Below are 11,511 nucleotides of genomic sequence, written 5' to 3' on the forward strand. Positions count from 1 at the left end.
CCTCCTCAGTCAATGTTTTCTTAGAAAGATTAAAGATTCCTTTCCCTTTACCCTTCTTTTTGAGCTGTTTCCTATACTGTTTCCATCCTCCTCGTTTTCCCCTGAATCGTAATCTCTTGTTCTTTTTATTGGGCCGTTTTGTCTATATTGTTTTAATAAAAAATTCTATATATCCATATAGTTTAATTGGTACAGGTTGAGTATCCCGTATCCGAATATCCATTATCCGAATTATTCCGAAAACCATACATTCCAGAAAGTGAAAAATTTTTTTTTTTTTTGCTAAAAACTCATTGGGGACATTTGTAACAGCACTACTGGTGACATGATATGTAACTGGCACTATATATGTGCAAGAAAATGATTGCTTGGCATTCAAATTCAATATCTGAGATAGTACACAAATTTTGTTTCATGTTTTGAAACCTTGTTTTTTGAACAAATAAAATATATTTGTGTGTATTTTATGTGGTAATAAAATATATTTGTGTGTATTTTATGTGTTTATACAGCATACATGCAAGATACTTCAAAATACATCATTGAAATATTAAAATATTCCGAAATACGGAATAATCCGTTATCCAAAATTCTCCTGGTCCCGACCATTTTGGATACGGGATACTCAACCTGTATTTGTATGATTGAGCACAGCTGCGCCTCTTAGCAGACTCTGTGGTTATTTGCCACCTAGACTGCAACAATCTCCCATTTATTCAGCATGGCTGCTGTTATTAAAGACACACTTCTGCAGTTCCCCAGAGTCCTCTTCTCATCTTAATTCCACGCCTTAAGTCCAGGTTACAAAAAACAAAATAATAGATTTCAAAATGTTGATCACTGTAAATAAATAAATGCTTCATTAAAATAATAATAATATAGAAGTGTCCATAGGCAGAAGCTGCCATAGGGTGAAATCTCTGCTGGATGTAGTTTTTAAATAAATAAATAAATAAATAAATATACCACTTATTCCATCTATTGCCTCTTCAGTTACCCCGGGCAACCAGCATGCCACATGTCACCCAGTCCTTCTTTTTTGTTTTCTGACAAATCTGCCCGGGCTAACAGAGCAGCAGAGGCTTAATATTATTGTGAAGCCACAAACCTGATCCGGTTCTGTGAAATCTTTTGTCTTCTACAGTGACGGTAAACGAGACGGCAAATGGCATTCAGTGTTATGGATGTAACAATACAGGTGGCGGACAATGTAAAAACCCATCCCCGGTCTCGTGTACAGGAAACATGACCACATGCTTGGATATAGTAGGTAATACTGCATGCAGAGGCTACATGTTGTGTCAGGAATCTGTCATGGCAGGGGGATGATCGATGGTGGGGATGCCGGCGGTTAAAATACAGATGCCAGAATCCTGATTGCGGGAATTCCATCATCATATGACGACGCCCAACGTTTTATGGGTCTTTCCATGGAAACGCTGGGCGTCCTCATGCTAACAGGCCAATGACGCATGTGCGGGGGGCAGGCAGCTCTGCCCGCCACTTCCCTCCAAATGTGCACGCACATCTATTTTTGCTCTGAGCAACCTTAGATGTGTGTACACGTTCCACATCATTCGATGGTCGGTGAGAATAAGGGCCACTATCTCAGCTTTTAGAAGATCCCAAAAGTACATCCTTGGCATACACACAATCTCTCTTCTAGCCACATACCGTGTTTCCCCGATAATTAGACCTACCCCGATAATAAGCCCTACCCCAGATTTGGAACATTTGTCCAAAATAAGCCCTCCCCCGAAAATAAGGCCTATGAATTTTCCCATAGATTTTATTAAAGTTATTAAAATGTAGCCCTGCTCAGCCCCGCTCAACTCTCCTGTACCTGTACGATAATACCGCGGCTCCCGTTCCCAGGGATGCATTGCGGTAGGCACGGCGTGACGTCACGCCGCGCACATCACGCCGCGCACATCACGCGGCTGCTGAACAGTACAGCCTGTACAGCACACAGCGCCAACAGCACACAGGGGCCATCAATACAGTTCTGGCTGTCTCGGTAAGCAAACAGAGGTTTGGGGCCATCAAGAATGTGGGGGCATGTGGAAAGGTTTGGGGCCATCAAGAATGTGGGGGCATGTGGAAAGGTTTGGGGCCATCAAGAATGTGGGGTCTATTAAAATAAGCCCTCCCCCGAAAATAAGACCTATGGTCTTTTTTGAGAGGAAAAAAAAAATAAGACAGTGTCTTATTATCGGGGAAACAGGGTAGTAACGCACCTGCTCAGGGAGTCGTATAATTGCTTCCTCTGTCAGGGCCGGTGTGGGGGCCGGTGTACGGATTCTTGGCACCCTAGGCAAAACTACTGCCCCCCCCCACCGCACATACTGTATACCCACTTTCCAACCTCTCAAGTGAAAGTATAGAGGAAGGTGACTAAGAACTTCCACAGGTGCCAACTGTTCTCAAGGATGTCTTCATATACATCCATAATTTGCAATAGGCAGAAAGAGTGTCTGCTGTTGGGGGCAGCCAGTTTGTTATGGTAATTTTCAAGCAGCAGCTAGGAGGAGCGCTGGGGCCTGGACCGTAGACAAGGAGATTTTTGGGTCCCGGCGGCGGTACAGGCAGGCTGCTGGTCCATAGTAGTGCAGCGTATCAATAGCCCCCTGGTGGGGGGTGTGGGCGCACATTTTAGAGTTATGCCACTGATCTGTTTCCCTCCACTTTTAACACCTGACCTGTACAGTACTAAGTCTTCCTACTAGGCGTGGTTTAGTAATTCAGTATGTTGGCCATTCCATATGGCTTGAATGTCCAGCATACATAATATTACAGATTTTTTTTTGTTTTTGTTTTTTTAAATATTTGTTTTAATAATTCCGTGTCCTCATGCCATAACTGTGTGTATTTGTACAGTCTTTCCTCTGGGGACCACTCTGATGCGAGGCTGCTGCTCAAGTGATGTGTGTTTGGGACTCTCGGCATCCATATTACTCCAGGCCAGTCAGAAAATCCACTGCTGTCGGGGCAACCTATGCAACAACGGGAATATAGCGTCATATTACAACGCCGGCACCATCTCTGCGGACAGCAATGTATTCTTTATCATGGCTGCTCTACTGGGGCTTATGGGAGAGCTGTTAACATTACTGTGATTGGCTTGAACATGAGACATATAAAAACATTGCCAGGGCATGGCATTTTAAAGTGTACCAATCGCCTACAAACTCAGTGAAAGCGGACATTTTGTGGGTAGATCAAATGTGATCGAACTAAAATGGCTGCCTCCGATGAGGTAAAGAAAATGGCTACATTTTAAAGAAAACTTGGATGGGAAGGGTTTTCATGCGTTAAATTCCACCCATGGCTTTCTGTAAATAAATGTACCCGTCCATATCCATAAAATAGTTTCTCTTAATTTATTTTGCAATAAAAGACAAATGCCGGAATATTTTTACTACGATTTAGTGTTGGTTTTTTTTGCAGAGAAAACATTGAATGCTCAAGAAGGTTTATGGCTAATCAGACTGGCCGCAGTGACGCAGGCGCCATAGTTCTGTGCGTACAATTACAACTAGTGTCCGATACACACCCCAAAAAATACACACCCCACCACGGCCTAGTTAAGGGTTCCAGCTGCCCCAAGCCAATACAGAAGTGCTGCCCCCCATATATTAATTCTATATATTTTTTTACCTATGTGCTTGTTGCCAGGAGTTTTGTGCTCATTACCGGGGGTTACATGCTTGTTGCCAGGGGGGTTACATGCTTGTGGCCGGGGGGTTACTGCACAGAGTGCACCAGAGCTCTTGGAATCGACACTTTTGGGTAGCGCTGGGCATACTGCCTTCTTCTGACAGACACTAGGGGGGAAATTTACTAATATGGATTCGTAAAAAATAGGTGTATTCGTAGGCAGAAATACACCTATTTTTTACACATTTGTATTTTCGGGATTTAATATCCCAAAAATACAGCAATTCGTATTCCTAATGATGGGACATTCGTATTTGTATTTACAAATAGGAATGTCTACACCATCGATAGAATACGACAGGAATCACCATTCAAAAGAATGGTGGTTCCTGATTTACTAAGCAGCCGTATTGATAATACGGCTGCTAATTGGTGTAAAACAGGCACGAAAATACGACAGGAAAATACACCTTGATGTTCCTGTCGTATTTGGCTTAAGCCTACTCGGATCAGTCAGATCCGTGCAGGCTGCAGTGTAAAAAAAATAGAAAAATAAATAATTAAAAAAAAACAGCGTGGGGTCCCCCCCACAGCTGTAACCAGCACCAGGCTGAAAGAGCCGGGCCGGTAATTAAAAATCAGGGAACCCGACAAATAGGGGTTCCCTGATTTTTAACAACCAGCCCCAGGCTCCAGGTCCGGGGCTGGTTCCCAAAATACGGGGGACAAAATGACTAGGGGTCCCCCGTATTTTAAGAACCAGCCCCAGGCCAAACCAGCCAGCAGGGTAATGTCACAGCCGGGGGCCCTGGGGGAGTGGGGACCCCCCCAATAAAGGGGTTCCCCCCAATGTTCCCTCTAATTTTACGAAGGTTGTGTGCGGCAAAATATTTTTTTGTGCAACTTTGGAAGGAAATTTTAATTTTTGTGCGTCACATATATAACTGGAAAATGACGTTCAGCATTTGTGTTAACTTTACTTCAGAATGGTATTAAACATTTAAGACACAGCCCACAATGTAGTTAATGGGCGAAACACACATTAATTGAGTCCACAACTGCAAAAAGGGACCACTGCTGCCTTGTGCTCTCTGTTGTAATGTCTGTGCGCACGCTCGTCGAGTTGTGAGCGCGCGCACAGCTTAGAGGGAACACTGGTTCCCCCCCCCTCCAGGACTTACCTGACCAGGCTGAAGCCTGGTGCTGTCCCCGGTGGCCCTGTGCGGTGGCCACCGGGCTGATCATTGTGTAAAAGAATAGATGAAAACCTATTGTTTAAAACTGTGGAACTATGAGTCCCAGCAAGCCTCCCCTGCAAGCTGGGATTTGGAGAACCACAAGTCCCAGCCTGCGTGGCATTAAAGGGCCCGCTGGCACTTGTAGTTCCACAGTAATAAAAATAGTACAATAAACACACACTGACACCATGAAAATAAAAGTTGAATACATCCATTACACACATACTGATACTTACCTAGCTTGATCACGTAGGTAGCCCCTGGCCAGGCTGACTGGTCGGTGGGGTTAATGTTTTGGCTGCGGGACCTTATATAATAGGTGTCCCCCGGCTGTGACATTACCCTGCTGGCTGGTTTGGCCTGGGGCTGGTTCTTAAAATACGGGGGACCCCTAGTCATTTTGTCCCCCGTATTTTGGGAACCAGCCCCGGACCTGGAGCCTGGGGCTGGTTGTTAAAAATCAGTGAACCCCTATTTGTCGGGTTCCCTGATTTTTAATTACCGGCCCCGGCTCTTTCAGCCTGGTTCTGGTTACAGCTGTGGGGGGGACCCCACGCTGTTTTTTTTTTATTATTTATTTATTTTTCAAATTTTTTTTACACTCTGCAGCCTGCACGGATCTGACTGATCCATGCAGACTGCCTGTACGAATTCGTATTAGTGGCCGTATATATGGCCAGCTAATATGAATGAATACACCATCGGAGGGTTACAAAGCAGTCGTATATGACTGCTTTGTAAATTCCCCTCCGGAATATGACTGTGCATACGACTGAAACAGTCGTATGCAGTCGTAGGGGAAATACTCATACGAAAAACTAGGTTTTTCATATTAGTAAATTTCCCCCTAGAGGTCTAGTAGGACTTCTAGTATCAGTCTTCTAGAAGGCGGCAGCCATTTTTGGAGGTGGATTCCATGCCATCTTTCTGGAATCTGCAGAGACCTGGTGGCCCCCCGGGACCCAGTGCTTGAGGCTGCAGCCTGATTAGCCTATTGTTTGATCAGGCCCTGCCTTGCATAAATGGGAACTTCCTATCAATTACTCGCTTCAAGCGCGATCGTGAAGGAACTTTCACACAAGCACAGCACAGTCGCAGCACATATGCAGTTTGTCAATTATTGCTTTATTGAGTCCTGGCTTTTGGCTCCCCAGTGTCATTGCCCTGTTCCTTCTTTGTCATTGTTCTGCGTCCCATGTCTGGATTGGCTATATCGCAATTCTGCCAAATGCAATGCCCCCTTCTACGGAGGCCACGCTCCTTTTCCAGGAAGGCATGGCTGCGCGCAATGGTCCTTAGCCTGGCATTCTAAAAAACTGGGAGGTGGGTAACTAAACCTAGCCAGTAGGATGACAGTAAGAAGCTGATTGGCTGGTACATCTCACCCTCAATGTGACAAATTGTGATTCTTCCACTCTAATTATGTCACCTCTGCTGGAGGCATGCTAGACGTACATGACCACATATATAGATGTATATCAGGGTTGCCTACCCTTCCGGATTGGCCGGGAGGGTCCTGGAAATCGGGTCCCCCCTGGAAAGGTGGGCAATCCTCCCGGATTCTGCCTCACCCTCCGGATCTCCCCTGCAGCTGCCCGGCCGCATCATTGAATTACCGCGATTCACGGCTATTCGCCTAGAGGGGCGGGGCTAAATAGGCAAATATCGCCATTTAGCCCCGCCCCTCCTTGAGGCTCCACAAATCGGGGGGATATCCAGTGCTGGGGGCGGGGCTTGATGACGTCTACATCAGGGCCCCGCCCCCACACATGATGCTGACAGACTCCTCTTCGGGCTTCTCCCGGAGAGGAGAATTTTAAAGTAGGCAAGTATGATATATATCCACAAAACATAATTTGTTGTACACCCAGTGTTAAGGGAGCCATACCACCCAAAGGCAGGAAGTATCCGTTCCGAATTTCACAACCATTGAAATGCATAGTTATATAGGCTCCTGCATAAAGTGATGTCAATGGGATCACCACCAGTACGTAACCTAGTTATGGTGATCCACACATTTGACCTGGCTCCAGCATGTTTATCCAAACACATAGGCATAAAGGAGAGAGGGCGGCCTGCTGCGTCCCAGTGCTGACCCGACCCCAGTATCCCACCAACCGAAACCATACTCTGAGATCAGATCTGGGATTACATCATCGGCCACAGTTTTATTCACATTACCGTATCCACATTTTGCAGGGTGAGGACAGAGAACCATGGGCAAGGCGCAAAAACCTTATCAATGCCGATCATTGATTACGACAGGTCATGCTCTATTCCTACGCTGTAGGCCCTCAGCAATGCCCCCCGCTAATAGAGCCAGCCCCCACAGGTCACTCGTGCCTGGTGCGTAGTCGAAGGCCCACCATCGAAAGCTGGAGCCTGGCATGCAGAAGCCTGCCGAGGGTAAATCTGAGCGCGATGGTGACGGGCGGGACAGCGCATCACCGTTGCCTGGGGCTATATACGCGGAGAGATCAGTGTTCCATTTTTTAATTATCTAGTCAGAACGCTTAGAAATGGGGTGAAAACAATATAGGACAAATACAGGGTAAATGAATATAGGAACATCAGCCGATTACTGCAACATAAGTATCCAGGTGGCAGCAAACAGCGTGCTTTGGTACTGAATTACGATAAGCACATGAGGTCCCTGCTCATGGAGGGGCAGACAGACAGCGGTGACACCGGAGGGGTAGACAGGGTGAGGAAGAGAGGGTTAGGAGGACAGTTTGCTGGGTTTGGTGAAGAAGTGGGTCTTAAGAGCCCGTTTGAAGTTCTGTATAGAAGTGGAGAGTCTGAGGGGAGAGGTAGAGAATTCCTTAGTAAGGAAGCAGCACGTGAAAAATCTTGGAGGTAGGAGTGGGGGGAGGTAATAAGTCGGCAGGAGAGCAGACGGGCATTAGCAGAGCGAAGAGGACGAATGGGAGTGTAAAGGGATGAGAGCAGGGCCGGCGCCACCACTAGGCAGCTTCAGGCATTTGCCTAGGGCGCCGGCCACTGGAGGGCGGTACTGAGCTGCAGCCATCCCCCGTTGCGTGAGGGCTCCCGTCCGAGGACCCTGTACCAACAGCCATTCTTCCCAGCAAGGAAGCAGGTTAGCCGTACCCCTGCCGCCCCCTCCTCCCTCCCTGGAGCCCGCCCGTGGATCTGATCGGTGGGGGTTGCCGACACCCCTCCATGTTGGTAAGTGTGATTTTGCTGGTAAAGCCTGCACACACACACCCCCCCCCCCCCCCTGGAGCGCATTAATCCTATTATCAGCCGGCAAAGTAGGCAGCGCTTACATTCTGTACTGCTCTGTCCTCTACCGGCAAGCCCCCCCTCCCCTCTGCTTCGCTCCGCAACTCACACATGTCAAACTTATCTGCACCCTCCGCTTCACAGCATTGGCATATTCCCGCGATTTGCAGGAATGACAATTTGCCTAGGGTGCCAAGAAACCTTGCACCGGCCCTGTATGAGAGGAGTGGGTGACGGCTTTGTAAGTAAATGTAAGAAGTTTGAATTGAATTCTGAAAGGGAATGAAAGCCATTGAAGGGATTGTAGAAGAGGGGAGGTGGAGGTAGTGCATTTGGTGAGGAAGATGAGCCGGGCTGCAGCATTGAGGATAGATTAGAGTGGAGACAGGCATTTGTCAGGGATACCAGTTAGGAAGAGATAGCAGTAGTCCAGCCTGGATATGATCAGTGAGTGGATAATGGTCTTAGTGGCATCCTGAGTGAGAAAAGGTCTAATTCTGGAAATATTTTTTAGATAAAAATGGCAGGTTTGTGAGAGGTGCTGAATATGTGGTTTGAAGGAGATGGAGGAGTCAAGGATTACTCCAAGACAGCGTACTTGGGGGCTAGAGGTGAAAGTCGTGCTATCAATAGATAATGAGATTGTGGGATGCGAGGTTGTGCGGGAGGGTGGGAAGATGATCATCTCAGTCTTGGGGCGAGATGTACTAAAGGGAAAATGCGGTAAAACCCCGTTTTACCGCATTTTCCTATGTACTAAAACCCGTTCGCAGCGGTTTCGCAGGGCAGGGTATCGCCACCTTTGGGTGGCGATACCCTATAGAAGCCTATGGGCTTCTTTTCGCCGCCCGCCGCGTCGCCGCAACCCGCCGCCTCGCCGACCCCCCCTTTCCCCCCCTCCCTTGGGCTTACCTTCTTGCAGGTCCTCCTGGACCCCGGAAGGTAAGCCCTTCCTCCCCCTAGCAACGCAGCCGGACGTCCTTCCGGCTGCAGGGGGACGCTTAGCTGTCCCCGGCGTCAAAGCTGCAGAAGCCGGCCGGGAGGTGACGGAGACCCCCCGCAGACCACAGTGCAGGTATCGCGGGGGGCCTCCGTCACCGCATCGCGATGCCAGCCGCATATGTTAGTACATATGCGGCGGCATCGCGGCGGGGGGGGGTGCGAAGGGCGGCGATTTATTTTAATACATCCCGCCCTTGGACATGTTAAGTTTGAGAAAGCGCTGGGACATCCAGAAAGAGAAAGCAGAGAGACAGTTGGAGATACGAGTGAGGAGAGTGGGGTAGGAAAGGTAGATTTGAGTATCCCCAGCATAGAGATGATATTGAAAGTCAAAAGAACTAATGAGCTCACCTAAAGAGGATGCATTGTGAGAGAACAGGGGAGGACCAAGAACAGAATCTTGTGTGACACCAATGGTTAATCATCCCTTCCCGCCATGGTCACAGTTTAGTATAGCCAGCCAACTCCTGTTACTGTCCCCTCTTAACTTGGCTTTTTCCATTGGCCTGCGTGCTGGTGGTGTGTGTCCCTGCAGCAGTCGCCGGTAATGGAGCCTGAGCAGCATGTAATGGAGACCGAGCGGCATGTTCATTTCTCCAAAGACCTGAAGCTGTACTGAGACCCTGTGGTCTCTGGGGAGAAGACAACACCACACTCCAAGAGAGCCTCCAATTCCCTGAAAATGACAGGGAGGGCGGGGTTTGTGCGAAGAAGCATCATTTTAGTCCCTCCCCAATCCGCAGACCCGCAAATTGCAGCGTTTGTCTGGCATTGGGGGTGGGTCTTGGTGACGACAGCTTCGTCCCTGCCCCCCTGATATGCAGCAATTGGTCTCCTCTCTGGGTTCCAACCCCTCCCCACCACCACCATCATGCGAGGCTAGGGTCGAATTCGAATCACAACGAGCGATCCTGAATCAGCCCCACAGAGCAAAAACAACTGTGTGCATCCCAGCCTGATGGCATTCATGTATAGTTACATACCATACAATGCATTACAGTATATAAATATAGACACAAAAACATTAATAATAGCTCACATATTAGTAGGCAAGTTGGTTAGACTGGAGTGTTCAGGGGCTGACCCTTTCATTCGGATGTGTGACAACAATAGGTAGACTGTTGTGGATGTTGATGAATGTGTATTAATACTCCTTTCTATAAGAACTCTACATGCTGATTGGTCCATGCACAACTGTATGAGTATCAGGTCCGGAGGCTGCACAGCCCTGAATGTGTCTCTCCCGCTGGCAGTGTGATATGAGTCACTTCAGCTGATCAGTAATTACTCTTTCTGCAGAGGTGTGGATCACATTTGTGGCAATGCAGTTGTCATTCTCTGACACAGTGATGTAAGTTCATACCGGATGCCTGGAGGTGATATACACAATGGCGCCCCCTACCCACTCATTTTCATCAATACCACAACAACCAGGGTCAAATTAAGGGTCACATGGGCCTGGGCTTAGAAAGTGATCATCACAGCCACATATACATATACACACACAAACACACATATATACACACATAACCACATGTGTACAAACATACACACACACACCAGTGGCATAACTATAAATGTTGCTCTACACTGGCCAGATTATCCACAGGGCAACATGGGCAGGGTCCCTGCGGCGGATGGAAAGTCAGACGCGTGGTCCCTGAGGCAGATGGAAACTCAGCAACGGGGTCCCTGCGGCAGATAGGAAGTCAGCGCAGGGACACTGCGCTGACTGCTCATCCACCGCAGGGACCCGTGGCCTTCCCAGCGCTGCATTGACCCTGCCTGTGGAACTGCATGGATCCCCGCTGCCTGGACCTAGGGTTGCCACCTTACTCATTATCGATTCCTCCCCACCTCACACCCCGGATATTTATCTATATATATACATACATATAGATAGATAGATAGATAGATAGATATAAAAATAAAACATGCTGGCTGTTAAAAAATGTACCTAAGGCTGGCTGGCTGCCTGGGCTGTCTTGCGGGCTGGGCACCTGGGCTGCCTTGTGGGCTGGGCAGCTGGGCTGGGCAACTGGCCTGTCTTGCGGGCTGGGCAGCTGGGCTGTCTTGCAGGCTGGGCAGCTGGGCTGTCTTGCGGGCTGGGCAGCTAGGCTGGCTTGCCGGCTGGGCATGGCAGGAGACGAGAGGATCGGGATCATCCGATCAAGCAGGTTACTCCAGGGACACAGGACATCATCCTCTCGCGAGCTCGTCTGGGCAGGTCCGCGGCAGATGGGTATTATGTGGGGTCTGGACTGGAGGTCTTTTTAAGACACCCAGTTTCCAGGAGAATCCCGGAATCCTGAAGACTGGAAAAGCCTCCGGGAGGGTTGCCACCAGAAAATGGAGAATCTCGGAAATGCGG

General features: G+C 48.3%; 1 protein-coding gene across 1 annotated transcript in view; it reads left to right on the forward strand.

The window, feature by feature from the left end:
- Window positions 1-3,402, forward strand: part of LOC146041513 (uncharacterized) — a 70,681-nt gene extending 67,279 nt beyond the window's left edge. Inside the window, exons 7-8 of the mRNA XM_083161477.1 lie at window positions 1,145-1,270; window positions 2,878-3,402. Of these exons, the coding sequence (XP_083017603.1) occupies window positions 1,145-1,270; window positions 2,878-3,116 (365 nt within the window). The 3' untranslated portion in view covers window positions 3,117-3,402. The remainder of the gene's footprint in view (window positions 1-1,144; window positions 1,271-2,877) is intronic.
- Window positions 3,403-11,511: the final 8,109 nt, after the last annotated feature.

This window comes from Crinia signifera, chromosome 19, assembly GCF_055691185.1.
Source record: "Crinia signifera chromosome 19, ASM5569118v1, whole genome shotgun sequence".
Taxonomy (NCBI): Eukaryota; Metazoa; Chordata; class Amphibia; order Anura; family Myobatrachidae; genus Crinia; species Crinia signifera.